This window comes from Zootoca vivipara, chromosome 5, assembly GCF_963506605.1.
Source record: "Zootoca vivipara chromosome 5, rZooViv1.1, whole genome shotgun sequence".
Lineage (NCBI taxonomy): Eukaryota > Metazoa > Chordata > Lepidosauria > Squamata > Lacertidae > Zootoca > Zootoca vivipara.
In genome coordinates, this window is record NC_083280.1 from 90,580,244 (window position 1) to 90,598,276 (window position 18,033).

At 42.8% G+C, this 18,033-nt stretch overlaps 1 protein-coding gene across 2 annotated transcripts; it reads left to right on the plus strand.

The window, feature by feature from the left end:
- Positions 1 to 9: 9 nt before the first annotated feature.
- NUFIP1 (nuclear FMR1 interacting protein 1) lies at positions 10 to 17,731 on the plus strand. 2 transcript variants are annotated; one of them, XM_035138027.2, is made up of 10 exons: positions 10 to 194; positions 2,217 to 2,308; positions 4,446 to 4,550; positions 5,318 to 5,380; positions 5,817 to 5,893; positions 8,699 to 8,791; positions 10,131 to 10,372; positions 11,694 to 11,828; positions 12,277 to 12,512; positions 16,564 to 17,731. In XM_035138027.2, the coding sequence occupies exons 1-10, from the start codon at positions 38 to 40 to the stop codon at positions 16,891 to 16,893; spliced, it is 1,530 nt and encodes a 509-aa protein (XP_034993918.2). In that variant the 5' UTR covers positions 10 to 37; the 3' UTR covers positions 16,894 to 17,731. The 2 variants fall into 2 exon arrangements, with proteins under 2 accessions (XP_034993918.2, XP_034993917.2); XM_035138026.2 differs by having other exon boundaries at positions 2,239 to 2,308.
- The last annotated feature ends 302 nt before the right edge of the window (positions 17,732 to 18,033 follow it).

The following is an 18,033-nucleotide window of genomic DNA, read 5'->3' on the forward strand; positions in this document are numbered from 1 at the left end:
ATATACGTAGTTTCCGGTGCGCCGCGCAATCTCCTCCATGCTGCACACCGTTGCAGTTGCTGAAGCGATGGATGCGTCCGTGTGGCGGGTGCCGCCGCCTCCGCCGCCTTCGCCTTTTCCTGACTGGGCCTCGCAAGGCCACTGGCTTCCTCCCCCTCCGGGGCCGTGGCTTCCTCCTTGGTCCCAGCCGCCAGGTGCGTCGCCCTTCGGCCGGCCTCGCACGTGCGGAACTTTCCGCGTCGTTACGGCCTTGCTCCGCTCGGGGCCTTCTTGCTCCTGGCTCCGGGACTGGCCTTGCAAGACGGGGGCGCCCGAGTCCTCGGGGCCCAAGGCCCGGCCGGCCCCGCGCTCAAGGCTTCCCCGCCCGCCTCGTGAAAACTCCGCAGCGTAGCTCTGGATCAGCCAGAATTGCGGAGGGACGGGGCCCGAGTATAGAGCCGCAATATTCATCAGGTTCAATTCGTCCTTGGCAAATAGAGGGGTGGGTTGGTTTGTGTCCCTCCCCCAGGGCCGAATTTAGGTTTGATGAGGCCCTAAGCTCCTGAAGGTAATGGGGCCCTTTATATGTCCAGCTGTCCTTTGTCAACAACAAATTGCCGCTGTTTTTTGTGTTGAATATATGCTATATGGTAATTTATGGACCTAATAGGTATCTAAAGCCATTTGCACATGTTGCCATGCAACCAGTCCATGCAGAATGTAGGCACCCTATATATAGAAATGAGCAAGCCAGTGATATTTTAGGGAGCAGGCTAGAAGGCAAGGCACATTACTTACATCATAGGAGCCTACGCAACACAAAACACTGTTGCTGTATGTAGGTTTTACTTTATTTTCTCTTATATTTTCGAAATGTACATCCGGTTTTTCCCTTTAAATTTTTTTGGGGCCCCCCCAAGAGAGTGGGGTCCTAAGTTATGGCTTATTTAGCTTATACGTAAACACGGCACTGCCCTCCCCCCACTTCTTCCTTCCACCCCCTTATTTCAGAAGTGAAGAACCAAAAGAAGGGGTGTGTTTAAGCAAAGAGAGAGAGAGGCTGGCAGGCATGGCTGGTGTGGGAAGGGAATCAAGGAAGAGTTGGGTGGGTTGCTTTGTCGTTTTTTGACACGTATCTTCTCAAGTTTTCTTTGTTCCATTTGTGGGCATTCAATTCTTGTTTATGTAATGAGCACTGGAAGGCTGCTTTGGAAATTTCTGGGACTTCCTCTTTTCCCCCAACCCACATTATTTAGGAGGAACTGCTCCTAGAATTATATTTCTACGTACTTCACCTCCCTCCCTCCCTCTTCTCACAGCCCCTCTTCCAAATAATCTACTTTCCCCTCTCCATTCCAATACAGAATAAAACCATTTCATTGAAACAGTTAAATAAGCATCCACATATAAAAAGCACAGTAAAGCCAAGCACATTGGACAATTTGGAGTTAAAACAGCAATTTAAAACCTACAGGGCTGCTTTTCATTTTCTAATCTGATTGTACAGTTGACAACTATTTTGCGGGGGTTCAGTTCTTGGCCCCCACATGTCGGGGGGAGCGCATACAAGTTCATCCCGCTCTGATACGCACTTTTCATTATATTTTGGGGATATTTTTGGTTACCTGTGCACACATGCATGGTCATATGTCTTTTGAATGCTTATTAATCAGTCATTGCCTGTTTAAATTCTCCATACTTCATGTTCCAATTAAATGAAATTCACATACCACATTGTTATATCACAAGGATTTTTGCCAGTGTTGACCCCATGATTCCCTTGGGGTGCCAAATGCTTGTGTGGGAAGTAATTATGGGGCCTGGTTGCTGATCCATGTGATCAGACTTAATATATTAGCACTGGCGCATAAAGCACAAACATGCCAAATTAGCTTGCTAGTTTTATCACTTGGTCATAGCAGAAGAATAACATTCAGCAAATGGTCTGGGATAGAAGAGTTCCCTATTAAGAGGGATTGTTCAGTCTGAGAAATGTAGCTCTGTGAGGGGCATAGGGAGTCTCCTAACAACTCTCAGTCCCCTTAACAAACTCTTGTCCATGATTGTTTTTAAAGTGGTATGATACTGCTCTAAATGGGTAAAGCAGATGGGACCTTAGTCTGGCAGTTTTAACCATTTAGTTGTGTTTATATGTAATTTTACTTCATACACAAATTGCAGTGTCCTAATGGCTAATGCAAATAAATATCAGTAACTATTTTGATTTTTAATTAAAGGCAGAAATTTCCATTTTGATAGAGAATGGCAAATGGAACAAGCTGGAATGCCACGTGCTGGACCCTGTCAAGGCAGGAACGGCAAACAGAAGGTATTTAATTGTAAATTTGGGGTTAATAAATTCTGATGTCAGCCTTTATACATATTTATTATTTTATATATTTATTAAGTTTATATACCACCTTTCATCTGAAGATCACAAGGCAGCTTAGAACGTAAAAATACAAAAGGAAAACACAAATACTTAATAACAAAAGCAAACAAGAAAAACAATAAACCCTGCTCCCACAAACACATTTAAAAGGCCATAGATTGTTTAATCAGCCGGAGGCCTGATCATAGAGGACATGTAATGAAGGCACAAGGTGAGCCTCTCTGGTAGGAGCATTCCATAAATGGGGAGCTACCGCAGAAAAGCCTGTTCTTGTGTTGCCACCCTCTGGAACCTCTTGTAGAGGGGCCACATGAAGAAGGGCCTCACTTCATATGAGGAGAGGAGGCCTTTGAGTTATGGCTATCCTGAGCCATATGAGACTTTGTAGGTAAAAACCAACACTTTGAATGAGGCCCAGAAACTAATAGACAGCCTGTGTAGTTGGGCCAGGATTGGTGTTAACATGTTTGGACCACCTAGTCCTAGTGAGCAACCTGACCACTGAATTCTGCACCACCTGAAGTTTCCAAACCGTCTTCAGAGGCAGCCCCTCATTTAATATGTAGTATTCTAACCAAGAGGTTACCAGAGCATTAGATGTATTCAGACATGACAATAAATCATTGCTTATCATTAGAGGAACTAGTTGCATCAAACCTTGGGCTCCTCCATCCCCCCTTTGGCATAACAATAAGGAGATAGCAATAAAAAAATGGAATTGAAAACTAAATTATAAAACAAATTATAGAAGTATAAAACAAGACAAAGTTAAAACCATAAACAAGTGTGGAAACAATTAAAAACTTCCATGTATAAAAAGCAATCCTAATTTTGTTTTTAAAAAAATCACATTGAGAAATAGATAAAATAGTTCCATTATGAATGCAGAACAGAAAATTCAAATGGAAAATGTAAACTGAGCTTTTAAAATTTCAATAATAACAAACAGCTCCTCAGTAAACCTCCATTGCATGTTTGTATATGTCCTGCTGTATACCCTAGTGGTATATGGGGCAAGCTTGCTTGCCACACAAAACACAGTTCAGTACTATTCACTCCACAGCTAACCTGAAATTTGAATCTGGGGTGTTTAATGCTCCATTCTTTCAATCACGTCACCATCAATCTTTTAGTTATAAAAGTTAAAATACTGTGAAACACAATACTTCATCCCAATTGTAAGCATTGTTCTGCAGTGGTTCCAGTCCTACTTGGAAGATCATTTCCAGAGGGTAATGTTTGGGGCCTGTTGTTCAGCCCCATGGGCCTTTCAATGTGGGTTTCCTTGTGGTTCAATCTTATCCCCCCACTGTTTGACATCTACTGTACATGACAACATTGAGTGGGGGTCATCCAGAGTTTTGGAGGATGTTGTCAGCAAAATGCTGAGGACACACAGCTCTAGTTCCTCTAATCATAAGCCATGATTTATTGTCATGTCTGAATGCAGTGTCTGTGAGATTAAATGCAGTTTTTAGGTAGGCTCTGTAAATTGACTGACTAGCAATTGGATCTGGCAGGGTTAGCACCTGTATCTGACACAATAAGTATGTTTCCGAGCACAATTCAAAGTGTTGGTGCTGACCTTTAAAGCCCTAAACGGCCTCGGTCCAGTATACCTGAAGGAGCATCTCCACCCCCATCATTCTGCCCGGACACTGAGGTCCAGCGCCAAGGGCCTTCTGGCGGTTCCCTCGCTGTGAGAAGCCAAGTTACAGGGACCCAGGCAGAGGCCCTTCTTGGTAGTGGCACCCGCCCTGTGGAACACCCTCCCACCAGATGTCAAAGAGGAAAACAACTATGTACCAGACTTTTAGAGGACATCTGAAGGCAGCCCTGTTTAGGGAAGCTTTTAATGTTTAATAAATTATTGTATTTTAATACTTCGGTTGGAAGCCGCCCAGAGTGGCTGGGGAAACCCAGCCAGGTGGGCGGGGTATAAATAATAAATAAATTATTATTATTATTTAATTATTATTATTTTAAGTGGAATGGCTCCTGACAATTACTGTGTTGGTCAGGTTAAATATATTTGAAAGTGATTATTGTTAATGTTTCCCTGCTCTGTTTGCAGAATAGGAAACGAAAAGAACCCGTTTATACTCATTATTGTGATACATGTGATCGTGGCTTTAAAAACAAGGAGAAATATGAAGAACATGTCTCTCAACACAGGCAGGTATGTTTCAATAGTTGGGTAGATTTCTCTTTCTTTTGGTTGGCAATTAATTAATGGCATGATTTCTTGAGTTCATTAGTTACCTAGCTTAGCACTCCTTCAGTTACGCTGTCATGGGATCATGGAATACTGAGACGGATTGTCTCATGCAGCTAAGATTGTCTCATCCAACTGTACGTAATGGCAAAATTTCCTAGGTGTAAATCATTCAAATTGTATAGGGCTGGGAATACCACTGTCTGAAACCGTGGAAAGTGAAGACAATGCTAAACTAGTCAATGGCCTGGCTCAATATAAGGCAGCTATCTGTGTTCCTGAAAGGGTTTAAAGGTGGCAGGAACTTTCAGGTTTCTCTGAAATATACTAAAATTATTCTAATACTCAGTTGCTAGTTATATGGTTGCAAGATATTATTTGAAAATCTAGAGGGAACACACAGGGTTCAATTTATCCTAAAATAGTCAGAACTCAGAATAAATGTCTTCCTCTGTGTTGCATAGCCTTAATCAGGTCTAGGGTAAAGCAGTTGTGTCCCTCGCAGGGGCGATAAAGGCCCTTGGTGAAATAAGAAGCAATAGGCCAGTGGCATCAACAGCCAAGGAAGCAGATAAGGTAAAGGCAGAGGAAGGAAAATAAAAAAGAGAAGAGAACAAAAAGCAGGAGGTTCGGCCGCAATTGCAGCTTGTCATTGTTGTCGATCCCTTTGCTAATTAGGCATGCAAACACAACCCAGTTCTAAAAGTGGTTGCTACTTTTCTTTCTTTCAGTGTTCAGAAGATGGCTGCACTTTTAATGCACATGAAAAATTGGTTCAGATTCACTGGAAAAATGTAGGTATTTCCCTAGTTCAGCTTGAAATCTGATTTTAAATGAATTGTAGCGCTGTCTTGATTCAATCTCTCATGCATTTTATTTGCGGTATTTTGTTGAATTGCACGGAAAAGGGAACTATTCTTTCCCACTTTGAACTATAAAATCAATGCTGCTTTGTTAAATTAGACAGTTGTGGTGAGGAGCAGGCCCTTTATGCCAATTGGAATGATCCTACCATGTAGAGTTTTTACTGTGTTTAGCCCTTGGGTCAGCTGGTCAGTCTTGTTTCTTCTTAGTAATGCTGTTTTTCAGGGGTTGTGTTGTTGAATTTGGGTTTATTTTTGTCACTGTTTGTCTCCTTTTATCTGTTTAGTATTTCACTAAAAACACAGTTTTTGAAAGACTACAAACACCCATAATTCACAGTGTTTGTTCCCCCTTCCCCCTCCACAGATGCATTCTCCTGGTGCCAAACAAATCAAGTTAGATACTCCGGATGAAATTGCTAAATGGAGGGAAGATAGAAGAAAGTGAGTAGATGTTTAATTTGTGTGGCTCTGAATCAGACTGAAAATGATTTTTTCCTAAAAACAATTTTCTCTTATTCCTCCCATTCCCTTTCTTTGTCATGGCTGCTGCTAAGCACTTCTCTCTTCTTCCATCTTAGTTTAGAACGTATTATTGACTCCATCCATTTGATAGTGAGCAGGGGTCAGCAAACTTTTTCAGCAGGGGGCCGGTCCACTGTCCCTCAGACCTTGTGGGGGGGCCAGACTATATTTTGGGGGGAAAATGAACAAATTCCTATGCCCCACAAATAACCCAGAGATGCATTTTAAATAAAAGGACACATTCTACTCATGTAAAAACATGCTGATTCCCGGACCGTCCGCGGGCCGGATTTAGAAGGCGATTGGGCCGCATCTGGCCCCCGGGCCTTAGTTTGGGGATCCCTGGATAGTGAGCTATAACATTTAGTACAGGCACCCCCCAACCTTTGGCCCTCCAGATTTTTGGACTACAATTCCCATCATCCCTGACCACTGGTCCTGTTAGTTAGGGATCATGGGAGTTGTAGGCCAAAACATCTGGAGGGCCGCAGGTTGGGGATGCTTGATTTAGTATGTGGAGAAAGCTCTGCAAGGCATAACAGAGCTGTGTTCCTTTCCCTCTTTGCTTGGTTGTGCAGGCACCATTCCAGGTTAGGAATGGGAGGCCTGTGCCCACTCCTGTATTGCTGTCTACCTTCCCCAAATTTCTTGACTGAGTGGAGAGGCAGGTGAAAATATGGGAGGTGAGTGCAGGCCTCCTCTTCCTCAAGGGGCTCTCTTATAACCCATATGAATCCCTCCACACACATTTGCTATGTTTACAGTAGGACTGGATCAAGCTCTCTCTCTATTTTTTTATTTCATAGCTCAGATCCCAATGTGATGTAGAATAAAAAATTGCAGGAGCAAGGCTGGGAGTAAGCTGGCTGTTACCTCTTGTTTATTTGACCAGAGGATAATTCCCCAAAGGAAATAAAATATTTAAATATTAACTAATTAATTGAGGGGGAAACTGCATGTGGAACAAACACAGCTCTCACCTGAAAGGGAATGGTTGTTGAAATGCCTGGTTGTCGCAGACAGAGACAAATAAATTGACTTGAAGGTGAAGCAGTAGCCAAATGTGATCAGTGTTAAAAGTAGTGCTTTTTTAATGTTCTTGGGAATCTGAATGTATCAAGGTCATCGATGGAGATCCTACCTGGTGAACCCACAGTGAGAGCTACTCCATTTCTGCCACACAAAAACCTGCTAGGAAAGCGGCTTGCTTGCTCGTTTTTTGTGAAGGCTCTTCGGGTTATTAAAACAACGCCATCTTCATTGCCAAGTTCCCCTCAATTCACACATCAGGAATACAGTTTTCAGGTTAGGAGTCTTGAGAACTCTGTATAGGCTCTTAACTAAGAGGCAACCATCAGTGTAGCTCAAATAACCAGAAAAATGTAGGGAGCACCGACTGAATTGGCTGTTATAACTGTAGCAAAGGCAGCTAGAAATGTGTGAATGGGTCACTAAGATCCCTTACTAGCGTAACTCCTGCATCCAGTCTTGGGGAGCAGCCTCTTCCATTTACTCTTTATTGGAGTCAGATTTCTATGGAGTTAAAAATAGTTTGGGAAAAAGTCTTGGGTTCAGAAACCAACAAGCAAGATGATAAGCTATGTAGAAGCAACCTATCTATACTATATCAGTTTAGAGTCAGAAAATTGTGCTGAAATCAGCACACAGGTGGCACATACCCTGTTGAAAAGGTACTACATAATGATGAAATGCCGCGAAAATGCTAAAGGGAGTGTAGGGCAAGGGAAACTCCCCCCCCCCGCCCCGATTTATGGTGTCCTGGTGTGCATTAATTCTGGCTGGATTTGCACGGAATTATTTCAGAAGCAAGGGATTGTACCAGAATATTGCTGTCCATTGTGGATCCTAAACAAATTCCCCCAGAAGAAAATTAGCTTCAAGGATGCTAGCAATAGCCTGTGGCTAAGCACAGGAAAGCAAGGGTGGGCTACTCCATGCAGGACTGTGAAATATAACTAGGAGGCTAACAACACAAGATAGTGTCAAAAAAAAGGTATTCCTGTATATCTTTCATATGTTACAGGTCTCTGCAGCCATAGCAGGCGCTGTGATTCTCCAGCAGTTTAACTTTGCCCTTTTACCGAGCCAGATGGGCAGGGTATAAATATTATTATTATTATTATTTATTTACTTTGAGGCAGAATCCGTTGTCTTTTGACATAGATTGATACCAACAACCAAATTAAGGTGTACAAGTGAATGGACCAACAGTTACATCTAGAAATAATTTGCTCTTATCGCATGTGATGCATGTGGTTTTCTACAAAGGGTTGAGAACAAGGGATGTCGTTGTATTTATTATAAAAAGAATTACAATAAAATTATATGTAAAAATAACAACTGCAGAACAACTTTTGATGCAGGTGTTACAAAACCACGCTTTGGCCCCAGGCTCTACAACAGTTGAAAACAGCAGCTAGCCAGCCCCAGCTTTCTCTAGGCAGGAGAAAGGTGTGCCTGTGGCAGTAATAGCGTATCTGTTGTGTGCTGGGGTCTTACAATGTCACACGTTCATTCTTCCGCTCCCTAGTTGATGGCCTAGGCTAGGAACACACCAGCCCTTAGCAATGGGAGACAAGAGATTTGCCTGCCAGTGTTGAAAGCACTGGATCTTCCCAGCTCCCAATTCTTGCTAGGAATGGTTTGTAAAACACTTCAGTGCCATAGATGTATTAATAAGACTTCATATGTATGTTGCTCTAGAAATTTTCCTACTTTGTCAAATATTGAAAAGAAGAAAGCAATGGAGGTGGAAAAGGAGCAAAGAGGAGAAATATTGAAAACACTTCAGTTTGGGTAAGTAAGTGTGTGTGTGTGTGTGTGTGTGTGTGTGTGTGTGTGTGTGTGTGCTATATATGTTGTTGGTACCATCAAAGATGGACTCTTTCTCTTTATCATTTATTAAAGATTAATTCATTTTCTCTAATGTGTTCAGAACAGTGTAGATGAGATTTCCAGAAAGTCTGCATCCTGGAATTAGTCCAGTCCCAGCCTGGTACATATCGAATTATATTGAGCACTTTCAATCCATTCTCTGGTCTAGATGTGTGCAGTGACCAAGCTTGCCTAGGCGTGGGATTAGCCATCGCCACCAGCATTTGTGCAATTGCTAAGTTTATACCAGCAGACCTATAAAATTAGGCTTCTACTGATTTTATCACAAGGCATAGCAGCTTATCTTTCCTTCCCTCCTCCTTCCTCGGCAGTTGTTAGCAGTAGCTCCTGCATGCATGTCATTCCGTCCTTCTCCCATGGTTCTTCTGCAAATACAACCTTCACCTTCACTTGCTCAGCCCTTCTCACACACATTTCAATTTTCATTCTACAACCTCTCTGACAGTATGGTAGCCATCTTCAAATACCTGAAGGGCTGTCCCATGGAAGATGGAGCAAGCTTGATTTCTGCTGCTCTAGAGCAGGCATCCCCAAACTGCGGCCCTCCAGATGTTTTGGCCTACAACTCCCATGATCCCTAACTAGCTAACAGGACCAGTGGTCAGGGATGATGGGAATTGTAGTCCAAAACATCTGGAGGGCCGAGGTTTGGGGATGCCTGCTCTGGAGAGTGGGAACTGAACCAATACAGTAGATCCAAATTACAGGAAAGAGATCCATGGATGAGGGGTGGTGCACAAAAGAAAGAGAGAAAGAAAGAAAGAAAGAAAGAAAAGGAGATTTGCCCTAAATATTAGGAAGAATCTTCTGACAGTAAGAGCTGTTTGACAGTGGAATTCCTCAGAAGCTGTTGGGCTCTTCTTCCTTGGAGGTTTTTTTAAACAGGATGGATGACCGTCTATGACCATCAATTTAGTTGTCTTATTTAGTTTATTTAGTTGTGATTCCTGCATTGCAGGGAGTTGGACTGTATGAGCTTTGAGGTCCTTTCCAACTCTACAATTCTTTAACAGCAAGGCACTTGGTCCAGATTGTAAACAAGACTGGGGAAACACTATCCTTATTCTGTAAATACCCAACACAGTGTTTCCCAAACTTTTGATACCTATGTAATGCTGAGGTATAAATGAATGATTTGGGAATCAGCCGTATATAAGAATATATGTGGCGAGCAGCATCTGTGTCATGGCTGAGACAGGAAATGACCTGGAACAAACATCTATGCATTTTTCTCTTCCAGCAAGATGAAAGGAATGTGGAAACCTCCTCAAGCTGTGGCTTCTAGGCAACGAGGAAAAGGAAGAAGGCAGACAAATGGCTGCTGGAACAAATCTAATCATCCTTTGAAGGCTCCCGCTGCAGCTGTGACTGGTCCAAATAACCATGGAACTGAGAAGGAATTTGGAAAAGAGCTTTCTGGAGAAGCAGATGCCTCTATGAGAGATGTAGATCCCCTTAGCATTCTGGCCCGAAACGATACTGGTGAGGCATTTCCCTGAGTTTTGTTTCTTCACATAATTAAATAATCAACATAAAGCAGTAATAGGAGATAACTGCCCTTGGACAAATGTAGGTGAGAGGGTTGTGGAGGTAGAAGTGACCCCCCCCCCAAAAAAACCCTGCCGAGTGAATAACTTGTTTTTGTTGAGGAACTTAGCCAAGCAGAAGTCAAGCCCAGTTTCCCTCAGCCAGCATAAGGCCCCTGCTGCCCTCCTCAGGGTTGGAATTGGTCAAATTAGTGAGTTGGCCCTGGTGCTGATGATGATCATGGAGAGAAAAATTAAGGTTTATTTACATACCCCCTTTTCTTCAGTAACTGCACTCAGTGGGTTTACCCAATCCACTGGTTCCCCAAAACTGCTCGGGGCAGGATTCTGGAGAAGTTGCCACCACTTCTGAAGTTTTTATAGTTGATATTAGCCTCCTTCAACTTGCCTGTTACCTAGCCACTAGCCAGGAGGATCCTGAAGAGGTTTTTAGTAAGTTCTGTTTCATCTGCTCATCTAAAGCACACAGGAAGAAGAGGGGGCCATGCAGGCCCATAAAGGAGGCTAGACTGGTTCATCTCTGATTCTGGATGCAGAAAAGGCCTAAATTTGGCAAAGGTCTAGTAGACCACTAGAGGTGGCTTCCTGGGCCACATTGGGGCCTCAGATTTGCATCTGATTGCTCATTGGCAAATCACTTTTCTTGTTGGCTTTTCTGTCTCCAGTACTGAGCTTAAAGCTGAAGTATTTGGGGCCATAGCCCATTCCAATCAGTCTTCCTTCAGGTAAACAGTCCAAGGGGATGCCACTTCCAGAGAGCTTCTTGTCTGTTTACACAGATACCACCCATGGGAAAAGAAGGAATCTCTTTTGGTGTTGTGTAATTGTTCAAATATTTTTTGTCTCACAATTGAAGGAGTATTATACCATTTAGGTACTCTTTATCAGAGTCTGATTTATTGCTGAAAACAATCAAGTAGGAGGTACTGACAGCGCACACGTTTGCTCATCCCCAGAACTGTACTGAAAACTGCAGCTAAAACCATGCAGATGATTACAGTCAATCATCTGCTTGCATTGAACAAATGTATTTACTGTAATTTGCATGTTTAACTTAGAATTGGCTGTATCAAGTTTTTCAGAACCCTATATTGTTGTAGTGTAGATGGGTACACATCTATGAACAGGGCAGAAAGTTTCTGTGGTGGCTGTGAGGGAGTAGCTATACGGGGCACAGAGGATCAGCCCAGTGAAGCCTGGAGCCAGTTGTAAGTCCTGCTTACAGATAGTGATGTGGTTTTTCTGTCTCCTTCCAGATTCAGACAAAGAGGGGTGCACTGAAAAAAATGCAGCTTTGGGGATGAGTGTTGTTCCAAAGCAGGTGACCTCGGCTCTGAGCTCACTAGTGGCCAACTATGGCAGCATGTCGGAAAGTGAGAGTGAACAAGAGGGTAAGATGTTTAATTTAAACTAAGCTGGACTATGTATATACAGTTAACAGTAAAGGTGCAGTTATGGAATGTGTGGCTCATTAGTGATGCCCTGCTATTTATAGGGCTGGTAGGTGACTAAACAAACAGAGGCTATTGCATTAATGCTCTAAATCAGGGTTTCCCAAACTTGGGTCTCCAGCTGATTTTGGACTACAACTCCCATCATCCCTAGCTAGCGGGACCAGTGGTCGAGGATTATGGGGGTTATATTCAAAAAGCAGCTGGAGACCAAAGTTTGGGAAACCCTATTCTAAATCATAATTGTGTTTTGGTTTAACTGATACAGACATACTATTTGTGCACAGTGATTTCAGTTTGAATCTGTCTTGTGCAGTAATCGGTTGCCTGACCCAATCAATGCTTTCAGCACTACTTATTTTTACCGCTTGTTCTTTTTTAAAAATAGAACCAATCAAGACCGCAGCAAAAGTATTTTGTGAAAACAAGACCTCTCTCAGAAGTGTCCCTGCATCTTCAAGCAACTCCCAGAACTTTAAAGACACAGGCCATGAAGAAGCTGCTAATTATGTAGACACAACATCGGGGAGGCCGGATTCACATGCAGTACAATCCAGGAGTCTGAACAGACAGAGGAAAGCACATTCTGAATTACCACGCCGTCATCCAACTCTGCTGGAAATGGTAAACTGCCCTTCCAGTATTTTCTACTTAGTAAATAGCATATTGTGTGTTCATGATTGTAGGCTGGTGCTGCAAGAGGTTAGGTATCCTTGTCAGGTACTGCAGGCTTAAGGTAAAGGTAAAGGGACCCCTGACCATTAGGTCCAGTTGTGCCCGACTCTGGGGTTGCGGCGCTCATCTCGCATTACTGGCCGAGGGAGCCGGCGTACAGCTTCCAGGTCATGTGGCCAGCATGACCGTTTACCTTCCCGCTTGGAGCGGTACCTATTTATCTACTTGCACTTTGACGTGCTTTCGAACTGCTAGGTTGGAAGGAGCTGGGACCGAGCAACGGGAGCTCACCCCGTCGCAGGGATTCAAACCGCCGACCTTCTGATCAGCAAGCCCTAGGCTCTGTGGTTTAACCCACAGCGCCACAAAATAAAGTGCTGCTTGACCACCTGCTATGTTTGTTCCAAAACAGAAATGCATGGAGATCTTCTCCTCTGCAGGCAATGTCAAACAAGCTTCCCAAGATCTCTTTTCTATCCAGCATATCCTAAATCCATCTAAACTTAATATGTGAGAAAAAATTGACTTGCCATTAAATGAGAAGTACAGCTAGGCTATCTAAGAGATGGAATAAGACAATTGAATTAATACTGGAGGAAGAAGCAGACAGGTCACTGTGTTAAGTTTATTGCATCAAAAACATTTTACCCTTGTCCTGTTACCCTTGTCCTGTAACAAAGAAATAGAAAACAAAAAATCGTTATAGTGTTTCTGGAAAGACAGCTAACCCAGAAATAGTACCTCAGGTTAAGAACTTTGCTTCAGGATGAGAACAGAAATCGCGCAGTGGCAGCGGGAGGCCCTATTAGCTAAAGTGGTGCTTCAGGTTAAGAACGGTTTCAGGTTAAGAACGGACCTCCAGAACGAATTAATTTCTTAACCAGAGGTACCACTGTACTGCTTTAAGCATAGATTAATCATTTGTAGGGTCCTTGGCTGTGAGGACCTGGGTACATAGTGTAATTCTTCCCATTGTGTTTTCTGTCAGTTGCAACCATGTGTCCATGGTGAGTTCCATACTAGTTCTAAGCATTAGCTGACCAAAACCATCTCCACTTGTTACAGGCGAGTGAGACGACAAAGGTCTGGGTTGCTAACTGTCAGATTCAATAGTAGTTGGTGAATGTTCTTTCATTGTGAAATTATGTTTTTTAATTTAAGATTTTATTGACTTATACATCCCCTAATTGTACTTTTTTTGTATATCAAAGAATATTTGTTTTGTCACATTATAGCACTCAATTCCTATTAACAGTTGAATGAGATCAATAGAGTATTATTATTTTTCTAAATCAGTTATGAGGCCCACATTTCATTCATTGGTACAGGCAAATAACTTTGCGAATCATTTGCAGTAACATCAGGGATAAATTCCTGGTGTAGGAATGTTCTGGGTTATGTGTTATTTTCCCAGTGCTCCAGATTCCAGGTATTATTGTACCTAAAAGGAAATTGTAAATTATAATTGCAGCATCATTTGAATAGCGGTCTTAATAACCCTAGCCATCTAATATACCTCAGTCCAAAGATTTTGAACAAATGGACACTTGCGCCATAAATGGAAGTATGTCACCCTGGCACTAAATCTGTGCCAGCAATCCAGTGCCAACCCTGAAGTCATGTGAGATAATTTTACTGGTGGGCAGTATTGCCTGTGTAATATCTTCACGTAGGTAAACACCAGTTTGTATGGTTTAGATAGAAGACTCTAAAGTTTTTCCATTAATTTCATTTGTATCAATACCTATATCACGCTCCCATGGAGTTTAAAGGCTTGCAAGAACTCAATTTTTATCATTGTGGTTTCTGTATTTCAGGAAGGTTCAGCAGTTGGCTTCAATAATAATAAAAAGTTATATACAGTGGTACCTCTACTTACGAATTTTTTCTCCCAATGCATTCCTTTGGGATTCGACTTACAATTTTTTTTTGACTTACGAATGTGCGTTCGGAACGCATTAAATTCGTAAGTAGAGGTACCACTGTACTGTATTAGCGAAGCAGGCTATGGCAAAAAAGAAAACACTGAAGCTGAAAGTATCTTTCTCCTCTTGTGTATACCCTGTGTCCAGTACTTGAGCCCCACACCTCTTTGTCTGTGAGGAGGGTTGCCTGCTTTCTTCTCAGCGTTTTTATTGGTTTGTTGCAGGGTGGGGTGTATTCTCAGCACTGGCAGTTTTTTCCCTATGTATTTATTGTGTTTATATTTCACCTTTTCTTCCAAGAAGCTCAAAGGGTGCACATGGTTATCCAATTCCCTGTTTTATTATCACAACAACCCTGCAAGGTAGATTAGGCTAAGAGATGGTGACTGACCCAGGGTGACCCAGTGAACTTCATGGTTGGGATTAGAACTCTGGTCTCCCAGGTCATAATCCAGCACTCTGACCACTACAGCATACCTCATATTACATGGTGCCCATCACATTTCCTTAGCTTTCATGTGTACCTCTGAGCGGGATGCGGGTGGCCCTGTGGTCTAAACCACTGAGGCTCTTGGGCAGGGGTCTCCAGACTTACCTGGCCTTGGGCACTTACCGGTGTCTTGAGCGCCAAATCACGCCACGGGCGGGAGTGCGCGCCCATACATGATTTCCGGTGTACTTCCAGGTCGCTGGGAGCGTCGGAAATAGCTTGTGCGCATGCGGCAGCGTCATTTCCGGTGCACTTCTGGGTTGACGGAACACCGGAAATAACTTGTGTGCATGATGCTGGCGCATGCGCACAAACTATTTCTGACGCTCCCGGCAACCTGGAAGTGGGCAGCTGTGTCAATAAGAGCGGGTGGCAGAGGTTGCTGGGGGCCGGATAAATGAGCCTTGCGGGCCGTATCCGGCCCCCGGGCCGTAGTCTGAGGACCCTGCTCTTGGGCTTGCCAATCGGAAGGTCGGTGGTTCGAATCCCCACAACAGGGTGAGTTCCTTTTGCTCTGTCCCAGCTCCTGCCAACCTAGCAGTTTGAAAGCACACCAGTGCAAGTAGATAAATAGGTACCGCTGTGGTGGGAAGGTAAATGGCGTTTCCATGCACTCTATTTTCCATCATGGTGTTCTGTTGCACCAGAAGCGGTTTAGTCCTGCTGGCCACATGACCCAGAAAGCTGTCTGTGGACAAACGCCAGCTCCCTTGGCCTGAAAGCGAAATGAGCGCTGCAACCCCATAGTCGCCTTTGACTGGACCAGGAGTCCTTTACCTTTACCTCTGAGCCCAAAAAGTTTGAGGGGGCCCTCACATATCCTAAAATAGAAAGATGCCTTCTATGGCTGAGATGGTTCTGTTGGTAGAGCATAATAAGTTTACTTGTGTTGCTTAGGGCTAAGGAAAACCAGATATAGGGTCTGTTTCAGTGTCTGGAAACTGCCTAAAGTGGGTGCAGAAGTGAGAATATTTGCCATGCTAGTCATTCCCCAGTTTCAGTTTGGGCCTTTCAGTGGCTGCATAGCAAATAAATATTTTAAATAAATGTGTGTCCCTCATCATGGGGTGACTTTCTTAGGAGGATGCTATCTTACTGGGATGGTTCTTGAGCTCCAAAGTCATGCCGTGGTTCTCCTTTCACATGAGCATTAGTTTTATAATATTTTTTGCAAGCATGCAGATTATTTCTCTAGTTCATCACAGTTTCATAGTTGAGTCTCAAATGGGGAGGAGGCATCTGATCAGAGTGATTAATCCAATTTTTATAAAATGTCTGAGGTATATATTTGTGCTTGATTTTTAGCAGAGACAAGAAACCAAATATATACAGTATTGGAAACCCATTTGCTGATTACTCCATAATTGTATTGCTGTGTAAGCAGTTCAGTTAGCATAGAACAGGCATCCCCAAACTGCGGCCCTCCAGATGTTTTGGCCTACAACTCCCATGATCCCTAGCTAACAGGACCAGTGGTCAGGGATGATGGGAATTGTAGTTCAAAACATCTGGAGGGCCGAAGTTTGGGGGTGCCTGGCATAGAATGTTTGTAGGAATATGCCTCATTCTGTCTTTCTCCTTCTAGCTATTAGCAAAGGACATACGGCATGAAAGGAATGTGATTCTGCAGTGCATTTGCTATATTCTCCAAAATGATATCTTTGGACTCCACTCACAGACTGACTCAAGAGCGTACATGGCGCCTGGACAGAAAGATACGAAAGGCAGGCAAACTGAATCTAACAGCTCTCATAGTTTTGACAGTAAATTGGCAGAACAGAATGAATTACTTGTAGGTCAAAGTAAGGAGACATCTGTAGTATCCTGCACAGCACAAACTTACGCTGTTGATGACGAGATTTGGGAAACCACAGAAATACACTGTAAAGAAAACACACTTGATAGTTATGCATAACCAGACCTATTTCGGGATTCTTTCTGAAAGTCAGCAAATTATATAGTGCCTCAAAATATTTTGACAGAACTAAATCAGCCCTTCTAATGTAAACCTGCATCGACATCCATCCTGTTACTATTTTGATCGTGTAGATTTTTTTTTCTTGAGGGTTTTATTTTTATACCGGAGGAGTTTAAATGGATATGAACCGCATTAAATCAATATTCATGTGATTTCTATTATAGACATGACAGCAACATTGATTGTTGTTGCTGCCCTTCTTCCCTATGGTCTCAGGCACTTCTCTCCCACCCCAAAGTGTAACAGCCATGGAGACAGATTGTGGGAAGGGAAGGCAGGAAGAGGGTTTGGCTTTCCTCCCCTCTGTGCTCTTTTGATGTTAATATTAGACATGCCCCCATCTCATCCTCCCATTTTATACATGAATGTGACATTCATGAAATGTGGCTGCCACCATTGTGCCCAATGTGGCCCTTAGAGTATCTAATTTCTGAAGTATCAGAAAGATGGAACATTAAAAATGATCCTTGCAAATATTTATCCAGTCTTAACACTAGTTTTGTTGTCTTGAGCAGCAGGCTAAAGGACACGTTATCCCCCTACCTGCCTCTGACCAATTTGCATTGTTTTATTTTTATTACGGTTGTCCCCAGCAATGTGGTACAATTTGAAAAAGCTTTATATTTTTAATAGTGGAGCAATATGCACCAAGTTGCTTGGATTCAAAGAATGTTTTTTTACAAAAAAATATGTACTGTATTCCTTCCCACGCTCCCACTTTTGTCCTACAAATGTAACACATTAACACTTAATAAACTGTTGGTGCAGAAATTGATCACTTGGTATTGGGAAAGCAGACACTTTACATTAGATTTTAAATAATACCGGTACATTGAAATTGTCTGTAATTGCAATGACTCATTGTCTTTTTGTCCTAGTTTGATTTGGAAATTTGGTTTTTAGTCTATGATACGGTAGAGCCACTACAAGGGGTTGGAATGGCAGAGATAGTGAGAAACACTGGATTTTTCTTGACATGTGAATTAATGTGGAAGAGAAGTGTACTCTCAAAAAGAAGTGGAAGTAATTCTCCATTGCACTGCAAAGTTAGACTAAAAGTAGTAGGAATAAGCTTTG

Coding starts and splice junctions, on each gene's coding strand:
- NUFIP1 (XM_035138027.2), top strand. CDS start 38: ATGCTGCACACCGTTGCAGTTGCTGAAGCGATGGATGCGTCCGTGTGG. Junction 2,309..4,445: donor GCAGGAACGGCAAACAGAAG/GTATTTAATTGT, acceptor CTCTGTTTGCAG/AATAGGAAACGAAAAGAACC. Junction 12,513..16,563: donor ATCCAACTCTGCTGGAAATG/GTAAACTGCCCT, acceptor TTCTCCTTCTAG/CTATTAGCAAAGGACATACG.